The 20,263-nt window shown below is 31.2% G+C and overlaps 2 protein-coding genes across 2 annotated transcripts; one reads left to right on the top strand and one right to left on the bottom strand.

Moving 5' to 3' along the window:
* Window positions 1-2,712: 2,712 nt before the first annotated feature.
* On the bottom strand, window positions 2,713-4,566 carry LOC139501905 (uncharacterized). The gene is made up of 2 exons (XM_071291207.1): window positions 3,779-4,566; window positions 2,713-3,199 (listed from the first exon to the last, which is right to left on the bottom strand). The coding sequence occupies exons 1-2, from the start codon at window positions 4,564-4,566 to the stop codon at window positions 2,713-2,715; spliced, it is 1,275 nt and encodes a 424-aa protein (XP_071147308.1).
* A 12,747-nt stretch (window positions 4,567-17,313) lies between these two features.
* LOC139501910 (single Ig IL-1-related receptor-like) lies at window positions 17,314-17,787 on the top strand. Its single transcript, XM_071291212.1, has one exon. The coding sequence runs from the start codon at window positions 17,314-17,316 to the stop codon at window positions 17,785-17,787; it is 474 nt and encodes a 157-aa protein (XP_071147313.1).
* Window positions 17,788-20,263: the final 2,476 nt, after the last annotated feature.

The following is a 20,263-nucleotide window of genomic DNA, read 5'->3' on the forward strand; positions in this document are numbered from 1 at the left end:
CATACAGCTAGTGGTAGTTCTTCAGATATCCAGAAAATAAATGTTTTCAGGACAAAAGATCAAAACATTTAAAAAAAAATTCTATAACATCCTTTAAAATAATTTTTAAGAGAGAAAAACAGAGTAATTGAGTGTGAGTAAATGTGTTTATTAGAAATTTCTCAGCTACTGAAACAGATATTCGCCATTCTTTACCTTGTTTAGGCGGTACGTTAACTCAATTCCAGGGTTTAAGCTAGGATTTTGAGGGCTTTAGTCACTTTTGCGCGATATGAAAATCAACTTTTGTTTTTTCTGTAGCAGCAAGGGATCAAGGGTATAGTTTACTAGCCTTATCTTTGACTTTGCCAGATTTAAAAGAACTAAGGCATGATTGGCAGTCAGTATTGTATGATTTGACTGTATTGGCCAAGTGGCGGATCCAGAAATTTATTCACTATTCACCCATTTAGGTGCGAATCATATGTTTGGATTAAATTTCATAGAGATTGATCCAATATCCACCCATTTAGGTGCGAATCATATCCCTGGCCTTCCATTGATTCTGTGCTATGTACGCAATGTTTCGGGTTATTTTGGAAATGTTTTTATTCCAGGGAAACCTTCATCAGAGACCACCCCTTTTGTTTTTGTTTTGTTTTGATTTGTTTAGTTCTAATTTTTAATTATTTCTTTTTTATTACTATTTTACTTGAGTTTAGTTTTTTTTTTATTTTATTTTAAATATTTCAAACAGTTTCTGAACTGTTTTTTTTTAATAATTTCACTATATTTTTTTTATTTTTCTTAAATTTTTTAACCAATGTTGAATTAATTAATTACTCGTTTCAGAGTACGACTTTGTCCCCAGAAGAATATCAGTTCACATGTGTTGTTTACATGATGGTCATTATTTAGTTCCGCACAGTTAAATGTTTAGTAGGAACTGTGAGGTTTAGATAAATTATTGTATAGCTCGTTTAACTAATTCACCAGTGTTTCTGTTTCTTTTGAAACCTATTGATGGGTGGATATTGGATCAATTTCTATGAAATTATGTCTAGATCCCTCCTACTCCGCCTCTGTGACCCTTTTTATGAAATATTCTGACATGCGATGTGGAAACGTAGTTCACAATTTCTCTTCAGTTTGTTACAGAGGACATTCCTGATCAACAAAAGTTGGATTCAAGGAATAACAGCAGAAATTAACTTGCAATGAGTACATCACTGCGTAATCCGTATTCTTATAAAACGTTTAAATCGATATTTGGAAATCATTTCTAATAAGTTGGAACTGTATACAATCCTTTTTGGATAGAGTATAACAACTGATAGGAGGTTGTAATCAAATCAAGAAAAGTTCACATTTACTATTTTCGGTTTTAAAAGAAACGAAAACAGAGAGTGACAAGTGATTGATAAATTCAAAACTAGTCCGGATTTATCAGGAAATTAACATTGTTCGGTTTAATTTCTTTAAGTTAGAGATATATATTTGTATCTCTCGTTTAATTGATTCTAAACGATTTCGTATTTTACAATTTTAATGAGAGTCTATAAATAGTAATAAATACTTCCACGCATGCGTAGCACTCAGTACATGAAGTACTTGTTTAAATCGTGAAGACTTCCCTAAAGACGTTTGAATAAATTTTCTATTTTAAATGAAAATTGTCGAAAGTTTTTGATGGCAATTTATATCAATTATGACGCAAATGCATTCGAATAAAGAATCTACGACAAACGAACTTCAAATTGTGATCGTTTGAGAAATATTAAAATTCAAATGCGAACTGTCCCGGGAAACAATTTCGATCAAATGACGAAAACTATAGTATACTCCTGGTTGTTGAAATTCCAACTGACTGATTTTCCTGGAATAATAATTAAGATGGTCAATTATGAGGTTTATTAATAATTAACGGATTAGTGACCCATCTGATGGCGATAATCGGATTAGTTGTAATTACAACTTGTAACACGTGTTGAAAATGTTAAATAACTGTGGTCTAAAACATGAAGACAGGTAAATTTATTGTTTTTAATGCGAAATTATTTTACACTTTTAAAATGTTAGTGATGAAAGGAGTTTGTCCAGTAAGACCCCTTTTTGGCCCCAAAATATAGCAGTTTTACAAAATTGTTTAAAGGTAAACTGTTAGTTACTTATTGGACAGTAGAATGCTTCTGCTACATAAATATGAGCTGGTTTTGACAATAGAATGCACATATATCGGATACTAGCACCATTAAGTCATGCTAAATTACTGAAATCTTCACAATCCCATCATTTTAGTTAAATTTTAGACGGTTTCCGTGTAAAACGAAAGTGGCCGCATTCGTGTTCATCCTAAATATTGAAAAGCAAGTTGTATTTGATGATAATACATAACATATATTATAATGGTTAATGATGAACACGGATGCGGCCACTTTCAATTTTGATAAAAACTATCTGAAAAGTGACATTTTTTGGCGCATTTGTAAGATTTGTCATATTTGAGCTTAAATCAGATTGTTTTTAAGCACTAAGTTAGTTACAATCTTTCACATAAATTAAATGAATCGAATAAAATAGACACTTAAGTTTTTCAAAAGTGGTCAACATCTTTCGTCAGATGAACCTGGAATTTGAGGCAAAAATCGGTTCTTACCGGACCTTCTCCTTTACTTGAAATACTTTCCTCAATTCGAAAACCCTTTCGTAAATTACGTGTTCATCTTCACAATATTACAAAAGTCTAATTGCGGCAGAATTCTCCGATTCATCCGGGTAGATTTTCAAAGACTGTAAGAAAGCTTGTCGTGCGGATTCCTTGTCGCCAAATAATTGTAAAGCAATTCCCAATAAAGTGTAGGCCTCCGCTGTACTCTTAAAATCTGCCATCAAATATCTTTCTCCTATAACAATTTTTAAATCTTGAATAGAATCCTGACAATGTCTAACATCATTGAGGTGATTATGACAAAGAACACTAAGAAAATAAGCATACGCTGTGGATGGAATATAATATGGATTAGTCCATCCCTCCATTAAAAGTTCTTCTGGTGTTAACGTTGAATTCTCTGTTAATTGTATCAGATCTACGAACAGTATTTTCCGAAGACAAGCCACACTCGTCTTAAAGAATGACAGCAGTTTAAGTGACTGGTAATGGATATGTGACAGAGTCAATCCCAAAAACAGTTTATCGGAAGAACATTTTGATATAGAATACCTAATGATGTGTAAAGCTTTCCTGTATTGCTTTGTTTTGTAAAAAAATGAAGCTACCATAAGCCATCCAGAAACAGCGTCATGATAGACATTTGTAAGAAGTGTACTCAAACAGGATTTGTACCGTTTGTATTGGTATTTATTATTGATAATTGCACCATAAAGTGGAAATCTTTGAGCTTGTTTACTGCATCGCTTTGATATGTAGTATGCATACAAGTGTTTTAATGAAAATTTATGACACCATATGCTGTGAAATAATCCTGGGTTGAATACATGTATATCTAACTCAGAATAAGTTTCGAAGATATCTATACCAACATGCAAAATTCTGGATTGCACTATTTTCTTAACGTCATTTACATATAATGTACATGGTTCAATTGGAATATTCCTTATCGATACAGTAAAGTTAGATATTTGATCTGAAAATAAAATGCATCGCCAACCATAGCTGTGTAACGTGTTTAATTTTTTTAAAAGTACATCACGAGCACGGCCGTCTATTTTGTTCTCGAACATGTTGTTTTCTGGAATGAAGTAATGTGAACAAACCGAATGCTCAACACAATAGACTAACCTGCTGAAACATCGCATAAAACAAGTTATAAGATTATCAGGTTTCCATACAGATGATGGTAGTTCTTCAGATATCCAGAACATAATTGTTTTAAGGAAATATGAACAGAGTAAATCTTTACATTCAGAATCATTTGATATAACATCTTTCAAAATAATTTTCAAGAGAGCATAGCACATTAATTGGGTGTGAGTAAATGTATTAATTAGAAGTTTTTCAGCTACTGAAAAAGATACTCGCCATTCTAGATCTTCTTTCGGTGATCCGTGAACTCCGACCGGTACAAAAAGTACTCCGTGTTTTATAATACTTTGTATGACGTTATGACTCGGCCATGAGCTACCTGATCTTGTTATCCAATTTACAGCAGAAGATATCCACGTTTTACCATGTAAAGAAAAGGCATGATCAAAAAATCCATTTCTGTCAGATATACACGGTCCATGAATTTGGTTGCCTTCTTTCAATACCAATAACATATTTCCCTTACATAATGCACTAGAAAAATAACGTTTACCATAATGTTCTTCACATAATTGAAAAAGACAAAACGAATCTCTGCTATAGTCTAGTCTTAATAAAGTATAACAAGGCTTTACATCGTCTGTATCCATGTACAAATAAGGTCTACGTATATCAAAGTCAGGTTGTACATTTTCAATAACCTCAACGAATTTGCTCACAAACATAATATCAAAATCACTTCCTCGCATGTCAAGTCCTTCTCCAATGCTTCCACTTGTTATTACTGTTTTCACCTTGTTATTCGACACATTATCTCTCATCATGTTCATTAATCTGATTGTTTTAACATGCTTTTCCGTTCCTACGATATTTTGACATAAATAGCGGTAAAGAGCTTGTGATATGTTTGGTGTTATAATATCTGTAATTAGAAAATTAAAACAAACATGGTAAGAACATAATTTTGTTCAAGGTATATATCATCGAAAACTTTACAGTTATGATGCCTTCATTAGTTTTATTGACAGTTAAGTTCTCCACAGTATAAACAATTATTTGTTTTGAACGTTAAACTTAAATCAAACGAGATATTAATATGCAGATGATGTATTATACACTTATTAGTAAAGTAAAGTTCAAAATAATTGAAATTGATCAGGGAAAAACTCTTAAATACATAAGAGGACTAATACATTGACATGAATTAATTAGAGACATGAATAAAACGGAATGTTTGAAAATTTATTTATTCTTTCGTACAGTAAAAAACTTTTTTGATTCCTGCTTTTCTCTTATATTGATTTTACCATTCTTTTTTTCAAAACTCCTATAAAAGTATTTATGACCCTTTTATTTTTATACTTAAAGTCGTGCAAAAATTGACCTACTTTGATTGAATTTTTTTATAAAATTTTGTTTTAAAGTAATCTCTCCCTGAATTGCTAAGTTGGAAATATTTTTTTTTAAAACCAAATATCTGTAGTTTTTTTTTTTTATATACTAGTACTATAAAAGAAACGACACACGATTTTTTTTTCAAATCAAAGATACAGATTTCCTTTTATAGGACCAATATTGAAGGTAGAAATATTTAATGACCATGGTAATACAAATCTGTTTAAAGCAAATTTTGTTTTGCTTTCATGACGTCACTTGGCGAAATTTAAACTTTTTGACAAAATTTTCATAAAACGACAATTTGAAAAACAGAAGTTCCAACCAATGATGCCATTCTCATATTGAAAGTAAAGACAATGTGTGCCATCTATACTTTTTTTCAAATCATACATTTTTTTCGTTTATTTGTTTAGAAATCGTTAAAATGCATACATTATCAAATGATTTACCATGGACAGTATGTGTAAAGTGAAATTCAAAAAACGGTTTCAATCTTAAAACTAATCCGAATGGTTCCAAATTTATAGTGTGTTGTTTTCATATCTAAAGCATTGATTTGAGGCGATTTTTTTTTTTTTTTTCATTTTTAGAGATTTCAAAAAAACTCTTTTTTTACCAAAAATTAAAAAAAACAACATTATTTTAACTTTTTTTTTACAACATGAACATAACTTGAATAGCATATTGAACATTTTTAAACAACTTTGAAAATTCATTTAGTACTTAGAAAATTGTGTGTCGATTTTTAATCCAACTTTCCGCAAAAATAATTTGCACCCTATGATCATTTACACGGAATTTAGTTACTTTCCGACAGGTTACAATTGTCATTATCGTATGTGCATGAATAAAGGCAACAGTAGTATACCGATATTCAAAACTCATAAATCGATAGAAAAAACAAATATGGGTCATAAACCAAAACCGAGGGAAACGCATTAAATACAAGAAAATGACGACACAACATTAAAATGTAATACACACAGAAACGAACTAAGCATTAGACAAAATCCGATGCGAATAATAAATTTAAAATCAAAACTAAATACATGAATTTGGGATAGAAAATTACCGTGACACATTTTATGAAAATGTGAATTCACACTCAAATATAAGAGGAAACAAACGACACACAAGAAACACAACGTTAAAATGTAACACACACAGAAACGAACTATAAGATAACCATGACCATATTCCTGACTGGGTACAGGACATTTTTTAAAGAAAACAATGGTGGGTTGAACGTGGTTATGTGGCATGCCAAGCCTTGCAAATGAAAATACATTGCAAATGAAAGCTTTTTAAAATGGTGTATCTCAATTTGTTTCATATTTTATACTTTTTGATAAATTTATTCCAAAGTCGTCTAACATTTCTTTTGTTAATTAGTATACTAGTTTAAATATTGCATAAAACACTTGTGTTTCATTGTTTAAAAAACTGTGTCAAACATTGTTTGCCAATCTGTCAAAATATTTACAGATTTAAGCAAAGAACTAAACCTTATTAATCAATGCTATCATACAATCAAACATCGTAATTAATAGTTAAATCATCTCAAAATAGCATAACCTGTTAATATTTTGTTTACAATATAAATAAGTCATTTGTAAGCTATGGTGATGTAATTTCCTTTAAATTATATTTTCTATGTGAACACAGAATAGTATAAAATAAAATGTTGCTCATACTCATTTGAAAGAATAAACAAATTAAAGTTGTTGCTTAACTACAATCTCAAAAACATGTTTTTATTTAGTTGCAATATGTGTTTTTCTGTAAAATCTATGTTCGTTCCTATTTTAAAAAAAGACGTACTAATAATTTCGAATACGCAATATACTTTAACTTTTTACTTCGGTTATAAATGGCAAGAAACATTGCAAATAGAGTATTTTTTCAAACTACCTCAAGATAAAAAAAGTTATTGTGTTTAAATACATGGTCTCTCAACACTCACAAATTTGAAAGAAACAACAACGCAATGACAAAACTGGAAAATCGAAACGAACCTTTCCAAAACTTAGTTTTTTCTAAGATTAAGGCCGTGGTTACATTGACCTACACTCGGTGTTGCGTTAGTGTAACTCACACGTAAACAAAACCCAATTACGTTCCCATTGATAAAACTCAATGTTTACATGTAGTGTAAATCATGTTATGTCTTCATGCAGTCGATACTCCATGTAGGCCTTGTGTAGGACAAGTGTACACAAAACAAGGCATTAAAAATACTTATTTCACCATGTATATTTATAAAAGAAACCATTTTTGATTAAAATTGATATTTATAACAAATATTGATCAAATTCTTTACAATAATATTTGACTTAACTTGATATATTTATTTGTTTTAAGAACACTTTACATGTACGTTGCTTTGTTAAACCCCTAATCAAGACATACACATCATCATTGCCGAACACATAATTTATTTAAAAAGGTCTTCCCGAATCGACTGGACGTACACAGAAATAGTTGCCACTGGTCTTTACTCAAACAACGATTCACTCATATATGCATTACTATAAAAAGTGAGGTAAATTGTTTTGTCTGTCTAGTATCTCAGATCCGTTAAGAAATAATTAACAAAAAGCATAACCCCCTCTCTTTCCCAAATACTCCTCGGCAAAAAAACAACATTTGACTCAAGTACAAAAGATACAAATGTATTATCATCGATTTGATGTACACAGAAATATTTGCTACTGGTCTTTTCTCAAACAACAACTCACTCATAAATACATGACTAAAAAAGTGGTGTAAATTGTTTTGTTTTTCTAGTATCTCAGATCCGTTAAAGTACACTTAGAAATAATAATAAAACAATATTACCTCCTCCTTTGCCAATAACACCTTTATTATCTTAAAACTACTGAAAATCATCAAATTTGCCTTTATAAAGGAGCAAAAACAAAAAAAGGGGGAGGGCGGGTCTGATTTCAGAATTTTTTTCGCGCGAACGTTTTTATTCATTTTTATTCGAAGATAGCAAACAAATTGGAAAAATCCGTACACCCCTTTTTTTTCATAGCTCAAATGGTCGTTACCTAACTGCTGAAAATGTTGTGCAGAAATATGCATTCAGTTCAACGTTATGAGCATTTAAAGGAAATATAGTTTACAAGTGTGAACAAATCTGATGTACAGGTAATTAAACAAGGTGTATAGATGTGAACAACTTTAATGTGAAACTAGTGTACATTACATTAAACTAATTGTAAACATGTTTACTGTACACGATGTTTGGTGTGCCCACGGCCTAAGTAGAACATATTACACGTGTGCCAATCGTTCTGTTGATATTTTTTTAGTACAAGTATGGGTATAAGCTTAGAGGTAAAGTCTAATTAGCTGATACCACAATCAAAGAAAGAGGACTGGTTGAAATACTGATGTATTCCAGATTGTTCATGTGCATGATGTGTTTATCATTTTAGTTGTTTTGTTCTTTGCGAGAAAAGAAAACTTAAAGATAAAATGAAATTATTTTTTGATATGAAATTTAATTATATGGTTTACCTGTCATTCTCTTTGTCTGTTTTAGAGTTGGGTCTTTCTGTAATATTTACTTTCGTTTTAATGAAAATAACATTTAACACGTTTGCACTGTTTTACATTTGAAAAACAGCAGTTGGTAACTATTCTGTCACATTAAAAATTAGATTTTCTATGTAAATTAAAGTTAAATTGTTTACCTGCCATCCTCCTGTGATAGGATTTGATATGAACTGTGTATTTCCGTAATATCAACTTTCGTTTTATTTGAATTACTCGTAGTTATAACACCTACGCAATACTTTGTAATTTGCATTTAAAAACCTAGGTAAATTAATCATGGTGAAAATTAAAACTAAGGTCTAATAACAAAATGTGTACACACAGGGCCAATTAGATCATGTAAATAGTAAATCGTTCTAGGGTGTGTTTCCTCCCATTAATTTGTTTAACTACTTATATTACATCACAATATATTGAAGATTTTATAAATTAATTAAAGGTCATCCCGTTTGCTTTTGATATGAAACCTGTATTCCGGAATAATAACTTTCTTTCTCAATTAAATTACACGTTCTTATATCATATACACACAATTTTATAATTTGCCTTTAAAACCCCAGCTACAAGGTAAAAAAGTACCATAAAAAAGTGTACACACGTTATGAATTTGGTTGTAAATTGATTTGGTTTTTGTTTCTTTTCTTTTTACATATTCTTTAAATGAACAAAGAACTACATAGAATGTGGACAAAAACATTAAAAGCATGAATATGCTTTGAACATTTTCCTTTATTTGGTACTATCTATTTTTCTAATATTTATCATTTTAGTTGTTTTGTTCTCTGCGAGAAAAGAAAACTTAAAGATAAAATGAAATTATTTTTTGATATGGAATTTAATTATATGGTTTACCTGTCATTCTCTTTGACGGTTTTAGAGTTGGGTCTTTCTGTAATATTTACTTTCGTTTTAATGAAAATAACATTTAACACGTTTGCACTGTTTTACATTTGAAAAACAGCAATTGGTAACTATTCTGTCACATTAAAAATTAGATTTTCTATGTAAATTAAAGTTAAATTGTTTACCTGCCATCCTCCTGTGATAGGATTTGATATGAACTGTGTATTTCCGTAATATCAACTTTCGTTTTATTTGAATTACTCGTAGTTATAACACCTACGCAATACTTTGTAATTTGCATTTAAAAACCTAGGTAAATTAAACATGGTGAAAATTAAAACTAAGGTCTAATAACAAAATGTGTACACACAGGGCCAATTACATCATGTAAATAGTAAATCGATCTAGGATGTGTTTCCTCCCATTAATTTGTTTAACTACTAATATTACATCACAATATATTGAAGATGTTATTAATCAATTAAAGGTCATCCTCTTTGCCTTTGATATGAACTTGTATTCCGGAATAATAACTTTCTTTTTCAATTAAATTACACGTTCTTATATCATCTACACACTATTTTATAATTTGCCTTTAAAAACCAAGTTACAAAGTACCATACAAAAAGTGTACACACGTAATGAATTTGGTTGTAAATTGATTTTTTTTGTTTCTTTTCATATTCTTATTTGTTTTGTAACATAGGCAGCACTTTTTATAACTAGTCGTAGTATATTAATTAAAAGAACAAAAAAACTACATAGAATGTGGATAAAAACATTAAAAGTATGCTTTGAACATTTTCCGTTTTTTGGTAAGGCTATTTTTCTTATATTTAATTTGTGTAGAGTGTGAAGTAGGTAAATTAAAACAATTCATTAATAATTAGAACTTGTTCGTAGTGTACTTATGATTGACATGCATAAAAACTACATAAAAAGAAGAATAAAAACATTAAGAGTTGGCTGTAAACATTTGCCGTAAATTGAAACTAGCTAGGTTTCTTATCAGTACAATGTAGAGAAGGCAGTAAGTGAGTTAAAACAGATCAATAACTGTTTATTTTAATGATAACAGGTTTTTTTCAAACCATGATTACATATAAGTTATCTAACTGATAAAATCAAATGTAGGTACAAATATTTTGTCTTAGATAGGGATAAACTGAACCTCCTTTATCTATTCTCTGAAATAAGAAAAACGATACCGATTTGGAAGATGCACATTTCGAAAATTAATGTCTCGTCAGTGATGCTGAGTTCAAAATATCTGAATATCACTAAGTTTGCAAATAGTTAGGACTAAAAAGTGCTGACCTCATCAGATCATTACAGAGAAAAAGAAATATCTAACAAAAAAAATCACCGAATGTGGAGTCCGGACAGTAAATCTGTTTTCTAGTATATGCAAAAAAAAGAAATGTTGAACAAAATATAAAGAATGTATCATGTCAAAGAAGGGAAAAACTGAAAATCCCATGTAACATTTAACATAAAACATGTAAAAGATGAAAGATGAAATACAAACATTGTTTGGAGAGTTTAAACCTAAGTAACAATGACTTTGATTTTCACCAGCTTTTGACAATATGGTATATCAATTTGTTTACACATTTGAGGAGGTTAGACATGTCGGGTAACAACAATCAATTTATTCAAAATAAAGTTAAGATAGATGGGATAAAACTTGATAATACTGATAAATCCCTTAACATTGGTCCTTCATTTCATCCTCCAGATATTGTATTATTGTTTCCTTCAACACTTGTAGTCCTGAATATAGCTTGTATTAACGTAGTAGGTAATCCTGAATATATCTTGTATCAACGTAGTAGGTAATCCTGAAGATATCTTGTATTAAAGTAGTAAGTAATCCTGAATATATCTTGTATCAACGTAGAAGGTTATTCTGAATATATCTTGTATCAACGTAGTAGGTAATCCCGAATATATCTTGTATCAAAGTAGTATGTAATCCTGAATATATCTTGTATCAACGTAGTAGGTTATCCTAAATATATCTTGTATCAACGTAGTAGGTAATCCTGAATATATCTTGTATCAACGTAGTAAGTAATCCTGAATATATCTTGTATCACAGTAGTAGGTAATCCTGAATATATCTTGTATCAAAGTAGTAGGAAACCCAATCAACAGCCTTACATTGAAAGGAACCAAGGACTTGTAAATACATTATTTAGCATACTCTTCATTGTGTGACTGCAATTACACAATAAATGGACTTCAGAACGTGGTAACACTTAATATTTCACATTTCAAATGTGGAATTCTAAATAACAACCCTCTTCAATCTGCCGTCCATTTGCAACAGTTGATAATGCAAAGTTCTTCACTAAGTACCAACCTAAACGATGATCACCACAGTAAATTCCTCCATGGGTTCAAACATTTGCTGTATATAGACTTTTCAGGAAATGCATTTGAAGACCGATTCAGAATTTCTACATTTAAAAGTCAATTAGACAGTTTACAAACTTTAATATTTGAAGGAAATTTATTCACAAGTATTCCACTACGTCTAGACGACTTTAATCGACTTAGTTTCCTTAACATCGGAAAAAACAAGATAGCCTACTTGACAACTAAAGAAACTGACGCGATTAAAGTGCTATTTGAAAAATCAAATAGAACAATGACAGTCTTATTAGAGGGCAACCCTCTTGTGTGTACTTGTGCTTCATTAAATTTTGTAGAATGGTTATTTACTGCTAAAGTGAAACTTGACAGCGATGGCAGTTATTCGTGTGTAGAAAACGATAGAAATATAAGAAAAATTTATATACTCGTTTAACATATGAGTAGTTGTGTAAAACGGACAGTCGAAGTTCTGTTTTTAAATGTGTTTTATGTTTTTCCGTCATGTATATGCATGTAATATTTGCCACTGAACTACACCAACAACTGATCAACCATGTAAGAATCCCAATCAAATAAACCAATAAATAACTTTATATCCGAAAATGACGCGACTTCCCAACATGATAATCTCTGTATCTAATTATAGTTCAATAGTCGAAGTGAAATCATGTGCAATTTAATATATTAAATGTTGTATCCTACTGTGATGCTGGTTTCAATGTCGCTTTAACCATAAGTCTCATGTTATGCTGTTTGCTATACACGTGTAATAGCACAATATGATTTGTGAGGATTTTGACACTGCAGACTCTTTAATAATCATTTTATCCCCATTATCAATCAATCAGTTAGTATGAGAATCTTCGCAGGACATCAAACTGTGAAATTTTTGTGTGTCGATATGCTCATTAGCTTCACTGTTTTAAACTTTGACATCTGATAAAAATCTGAGGTCAAATGTGTTAAAGGTTCCTGTTTGGTGAATGTTATCTTAGTGTAGTGTCAGTATACTGTAGATTCAATAGTAACTTTATCATGGAACCATTGCTACTAACGAAAAAGTTTTAATGTAATATATATTTATTATGAAAATTACACCAGATAAAATGAAAACGTATTTCTTGTACTAAACATATAAAACATATCAAATTGTTTGGCCTTGGGAAATCACTCAACTATCTGACGAATACTTTTGCTCCAGGACTTTGTCAGGAAGCGATTCTTTCGTGGAAAGAAGACCAGCTGACAAGTCAGCACGCTCAACTTGAACAACACAACTGACAAAAGAATGATAAAGCGAAGCTTCATCTGACGGCCCATGCGTGGCAGTGGACCAGCCCCCGCGTGACGGTGGACTACAATGTTTTAAGGTGTTGAGTTGAGGTTGGAGATGTTAAATGAAAAATGCTTGGAAAATGAATGAAAAATATGAATGATAAGTGAAATATTTGAAAAGGTTCACTTGTTGAGTTCTTTCCCTTGTCGTTGAAATATTGAAGGTGAATCATGCGGTGGGGTAGGACGGAGGTTGTTTTGAGAATAAGTTATAAAAGCTGTTGCCACAAGGAGCAATTACTAAGAATGTGATCAACTTGTTTTTTACGTGACACATATAATGTAAAACTGCAAGCACGCAACTTTATCTAACCTATATTTATTATGACCTCTTAACCGATATTTAATGTCGAGTAACGGGTTATGCAGAAACGGGTTAAGAAAAGTCATCGGCACCATTAAACAGCTGGTAATAAACAACTCGTCTATAAACCATGATTATACAATTATATAATCTACCACAAATATCGTCTACAATCACTTGCGAATTTAAAGAATAAGATGTATAACGACAATATGGGTTATTTTTTCAGTAACATTGTTCGGTGTGCTTCTTTTATTCATTCTAGTTGGATATCGTTACAAATTGCACCAACAATACTTTTGTTTATTTATCGGAATGGCCAATCCACTTTTCCTGAAGTCAAAAGAAGAAACACTTGAATATGATACATATGTAGCTTATTGCGATGGGGACTATGAATGGGTATATGGACCTTTGCGCATATTTCTCGAAGAGAGACACAATTATAAACTTCTGCTGTTAGATAGAGGGGATGTCCTTGCTGGAGAACATAGACTTTTTGCTTTAAACAATTCAATTCCAAAATGCAAAAAGATAATCTTAGTGATTTCAAAAGAGTTTGTTAACAATGATTAATTGGGCATACTATGATTAATTGGGCATACTATGAAGCTTCTGTTGGAATTGAACATTTCCTTGGATTACATAATTGTTATAAATCTGGAAAAGATAACCAAAACAGAAATACCGCAATGTGTTCTTCAAATGATGTCATTGGACGCCAACGATCGAACATAACATTTTTGGAAATGTCTGGATCAAGCAATGAAGCGTTAATGAAGGACAGTGTCGTCATGTGTTTTCTTTCAATTGGAAGAATTCAAACATTTTAAAACTAAAAATTTACATCACGCAATTGTTTTGTCAGTCAGAAGCATATGCAGTTATAGTAAAATATTAAACACCTACACGGTCGTAATTTTATCATATATTCATCAAAGGAATATTCGAAACTATATTCTTTTGTAAGGCTTTCGACTGTGTTCTATTGGACAACTATTGTTATAGATCAGACTCATATAGATGCTAGTTATACTTGTAACTCACGGGTCTCTAAAGATTGATTTAAGCTCTACTACTCTAGTCTGTGATTGTGATGGTTTTTTTCAGTCCGTTTGTCGCATGTCAAAAATAATTCATTCATTTCATCAGAATTATTGTAACATATATCTCTGTCTGTAAAAGAGATAAAAAAAATTAACTTTCGAAGTGTAAAAGTGTAAATAACATCATGAACAAAAAAGGAAAAAGACTCCTCCTAAAAAAATAACAAAAAAAAAAAACACAACAACATCCTTATACAAAACGGGGTTGGTCTTAGGTTCTCCCGTCGTGATGCTCATGTAAGTAAAGACCCAGTGATGATTAAACAAATTAATTTGAATCTATTTTATCTATTTCATCATATAATTAGATATTACTTAAGCAACTGACGACATCATATGGATGTTTTGTTATATGTAGTGGGGATTTACATTCAATTTGGACGCAGTAGTGCGAAACTTCCTGTTTTGATTGTAAACCTTTTGTTTAACAATTGAACAATTAAAATATTGGTAACAATAGCTCTTTAGCACAATGAACTTAAGGTATAAGTTTTACAGATTTATATTTAAATGTTTACGTATTGCCTGACTGGCTTCATTTGAAATGATAAAAAACCGATCAGAAGATATTTAATGATACTGTGTTTTATTCATCTCTTGGTGATATATTCAGGAATCAGATTAAATTTTAAAGATCTGCACAATAATTTTACCAAAATGTTGACAATTCTATGCTTATTCTTTCTTTGTGTAAATTGTACTTTTTCGTTTTATTCTGGACATTGTAATATTTCATTAAGTATGAACGGAATGAGATGTGATTGTAGTTCGAGGGATCTAACATTTATACCAACAGAATGTCCACGAAATGCATCAGAGTTATATCTGGCTAACAATGACCTTGACCTTTTAGGTAAGGAAACATTTACTAGATATACACAACTCAGCTTTCTAGATATAAGTGACTGTAATATAACGTCAATCGACCAATCAGCTTTCAATAATTTGACACAATTAAAAAACCTGAAATTTTTAAATAATCCATTGAAAAAATTTCAAAGTAACGTTCTTGCACCATTAACTGAGCTAAGAGTTCTTTCCATTTCACATATTTTGCTGTCAACGTATCCAAGAGAGTCCTGGTCTGATGTTTGCAGAATTACAGCATTGGTTTGTGATGATGGCCCATCAAATGGAACATTTTCTGAGATATTTTCTGCCATGAAAAATCTAAACTACTTCGAAGTTGAATATCAGAGTGTTGTTATACATAACTTTACATTTCAATCATTCAAAAGGACGCCATTAAAGCAATTAAATATCAATGGTCATTTACGTGTGATAGAAATCGATGCTTTTGCACCGTTAGAATTACTTTCTAGTCTTATTATTCCAAATCAAAATTTTCTTAAATTATCAAAAACATTACCAGTTTTGCACGTGTTTCAAAATCGACAAATGAATGAATTAGATTTGAGCAATAATTTTAAAAATTATGGTGAATATGTTATTTCGGCTGATCTATTTGCATATATCGGTAACATTTGCGTAAAAAAATTATCTTTGGGTTGGAATGGCATTAGGAGGATAGATGCAAATGCCTTTCAGAAAATGAAATACAAACAATGTCTTGAATCATTGAACTTAAATCACAATGACTTTGATTATCATCAGGATTTTACTGTATTATATTTTAATTTCTTTATTAATATCAAAAGAATAGACATTTCTGAGATATCTAGTAGATCCATTGAAAACATTCGAGAACAAAACACTAATGGCACAAGAACGCTGGATCACAGAGTGATATACAATACTCGACCAGATTGGTCTATCAGACTACCTTCTTCACTCGAATTTCTAAATGCATCATTTATATACGGACGAAATAATCTGATAAACAGTATAACATTTAAGGGTATTACAGGATTGAAAATTGTTGATTTTACATACTCATCACTTGACGACTGCAATTACACAATAAATGGACTTCAGAACGTGTTAATACTTAATATTTCACATTTCAAATGTGGTGTTTTAAATCCATACCTTCTACAATCTGCCGTCAATTTGGAACAGTTGATAATGCAAAGTTCTTCACTAAGTATTGGCCTAAAAGATGATCACCACAGTAAATTCCTCCATGGACTCAAACGTTTGCAGTATGTAGACTTTTCGAGAAATGCATTTGAAGACCAATTCAGAACTTCAACATTTAAAAGTCAATTAGACAGTGTGCAATCTTTGATACTTGAAGGAAATTTATTCACAAGTGTTCCCTTAAATTTAGACGACTTCAACTGTCTAAGTTTCCTTAACATCAGAAATAACAAGATAGCCTACTTGATAACTAAAGAAATTAACGCCATTGAAGTGCTATTCAGAAAATCAAATAGAACAATGACAGTCTTATTAGATGGCAACCCTCTTGTTTGTACTTGTGCTTCATTAGATTTTGTAGAATGGTTATTTACTACTAAAGTGAAACTTGACAGCAATGGTAGTTATTCGTGTGTCGGAAACGATGGAAATATTACAACAACAAATGCTGTCTACAATCACTTGCGAATTTTTAGAATAAGATGTATAACGAAAGTATGGGTTATTTTTTCAGTAACATTGTTCGGTGTGCTTCTTTTATTCATTCTAGTTGGATATCGTTACAAATTGCACCTACAATACTTTTTTTTTTATTTATCGGAATGGCCAATCCACTTTTCCTGAAGTCAAAAGAAGAAACACTTGAATATGATGCATATGTAGCTTATTGCGATGGGGACTATCAATGGGTATATGGACCTTTGCGCATATTTCTCGAAGAGAGACGGAACTATAAACTTCTTTTGTTAGATAGAGGCGATGTCCTCGCTGGAGAACACAGACTTTTTGCTTTAAACAATTCGATTCCAAAATGCAAAAAGATAATCTTAGTGATTTCAAAAGAGTTTGTAAACAACGATTGGGCTTACTATGAAGCTACTGTTGGAATTGAACATTTCCTGGGATTACAAGCAAGAATAATTGTTATAAACCTAGAAAATATAACCAAAACAGATATTCCGCAATGTGTACTTCAAATGATGGCACTGGATGCCAATGACCACATTCGTAAAACAGACACATTAAATGAAAATAACATTTTCTGGAAATGTTTAGATCAAGCAATGAAACGTTAATGAAGGACAGTGTCGTTATGGCTTTTTTCAATTGATACTATTCGACAATTTTCATTTCATGTTCATTGCACTCATGATTTGTCAGTGTAAAGCATATGCAAATAAATTAAACATTAAAAACCTGCACGGTGGTACTTAAAATATGATGACAATTGTATTCATCAAAGGAACAAAAGAAACCTTTGATATTAAAATCAGACCTAATGTGCTTGCAGGAATAAACAACAACTTTACAATAACAAAAAATAATACAACTAGAACACACCCGCGAAATCGCTGGCATATACAGCTTGTAAACTGTTGTAGAATGATTTTTTGTAAAAGAAATTATGTATGGAGAATTTCATAAAAGGTCTAAAAAATCCTCTCCCTTTTTCGATATTTGTTTCCTTTCTGTTAAATTCAATTATTTCCGTGTTTCTGGCCTCAGACCACAATTATTCTTCTCCTTTGCTACAATGCATCTTTTGGTAAAAGTCTAATTAAATTAAAATTTGCACCGCTTCAAACATGAAATAAATGTAACTGCTTATATATACCACTATTAGTCTAATAAAATATGTTTCTAAGACAACCCATCATTATTATTTTTCTTTTGAGAGCCTTATTAAAATGCCAATGGTAGGATATGAATCTTGTATAAATGACTACGACCGACTTAAACTAATTTGAGGGGTAGTCCTCTGGTCCTTTCCCCGGAATCCCGGGCTTAAAAACATAAAATTCCGAGATGCAGAATTTAAGGAAATTCATATGCCGAAATCCCGAAATCGAAAAATATATTCCCGGATCCTGTAAGGATCAATCTCCAAAACTCGGGCTTGAAAACACCCGATTCCGACGTCCCGAAAAAGGTTTTGCCTCCCTCTAATATAGCTACCCTACTTTCATTTTTGCCAAATCACTACTTTCACTTTCAACAATTAATTTGTATGCCCTATTGGGCATGATATTTTCTAGTCTGTGCATCCATTCGTTAGTTCGTCCGTCCATCTGTCCCGCTTCAGGTTAAACATTTTGGTAGTGGTAGTTTTTGATGAAGTTAAAGTCCAATCAACTCGAAACTTAGTAAATACAGTGCCGATGTGGAATCCGTGTACTTGTTCCACATGTTTTACTTTTTTAATATATATGCAACTGGTATGACCCCTTAAATAGTAAACATTTCAAAGAAAACAGTAGACAGAATACAGAGAGTCTCTATATATTAAAGTAGTATAATCGTAGTTTACATGTAGATACACGCTAAAAATAATTGTCCTCTCTAAGGAGGTATAATAGTTGTGGTTCTTGCTATCTAAACACCATGATATGGAGAACGCTCGGATTGGCTTATTTATTTTTCATTTTTGTTATTTATCATACGATTGGTTGTACTTGTGTATGTTTCAAACCGGAAGTCTTATCTATGACTAAAAGTCAGTCTGGTGACGGAATCAATATTCGGACTCCTTTTTTGTCGTTTTTCTCCAAAAATAACTCAATCTGAATAATCATAAAAATGGATGACAAATACGACTATGTATGTTACCTATAGTACACAGAGGCATGATGATTAATTTATCGTGGAAGGAAGAGAAGCGACACACAAAATGAGGTCTTCTCGTTTAATAGTATAGAAATGGATTTTACGAACTGATTACATGTCAAATGTATAATATCATTGTCGGGTAATCGCTTATATATAATTAGACTAAAAAATATGCTTGACATGACGTCTTTTGGTCAATATACGTGCATTTCAATATTTTATTAGGTGACATCACACATGATTTCTGATGATTAACACAAAAGTAATAATTTTGGAATCTTGAATAAACCGACTATTTATGCAAAGACATATTCATTGCTCCTATCTAATGTTTTTCTTTTTGGAATTTGGCGTCCATGATGCAGGTAACTTCAAGAAAATGCTTCGGACGCAACTCATTTTTAAAGTTTTACTTTCATTTATACAATTTCTAAATTACTAGTTACAATAGTTATCACAGGTACCAGGATTATAATTTAATACGCCAGACGCGCGATTCGTCTTCATAAGACTCATCAGTAACGTTCAGATCAAAATAGTTATAAAGCCAAACAAGTACAAAGCTGAAGAGCATTAAAATTCCAAAAAAGGTGTGCCAAATACGGACAAGGTAATAATTCCTGGGATAAGAAATTCTTAGTTTTTCGAAAAATTTTAAGTTTTGTAACAGGAAATTTATAAAAATTTACAAAAAATTGTAATTATGAAAAAAAAACCATGTCACATCATTTTGTCAAACAGACATGCTTGATTGTATGCTTATTATGTGTATGGTACAAAACATATATTTTTATTTAAAGATTCAATAGTTTTACATTTTAAAAAGACATAGCGGCATTGCATACAATACAAGGTCAGGAAATTATGTTAAGTAAAGCAATGTTCTTTGTTTTCTTCCCATTTAAATACCACTTCCTTATATCAATATTCAGATCGATATCTTTC

This window comes from Mytilus edulis, chromosome 13, assembly GCF_963676685.1.
Source record: "Mytilus edulis chromosome 13, xbMytEdul2.2, whole genome shotgun sequence".
Classification (NCBI taxonomy): Eukaryota; Metazoa; Mollusca; class Bivalvia; order Mytilida; family Mytilidae; genus Mytilus; species Mytilus edulis.

Coding starts and splice junctions, on each gene's coding strand:
- LOC139501910 (XM_071291212.1), top strand. CDS start 17,314: ATGGCCAATCCACTTTTCCTGAAGTCAAAAGAAGAAACACTTGAATAT.
- LOC139501905 (XM_071291207.1), bottom strand. CDS start 4,566: ATGATGAGAGATAATGTGTCGAATAACAAGGTGAAAACAGTAATAACA. Junction 3,200..3,778: donor TTTATGCGATGTTTCAGCAG/GTTAGTCTATTG, acceptor ACACATCATTAG/GTATTCTATATCAAAATGTT.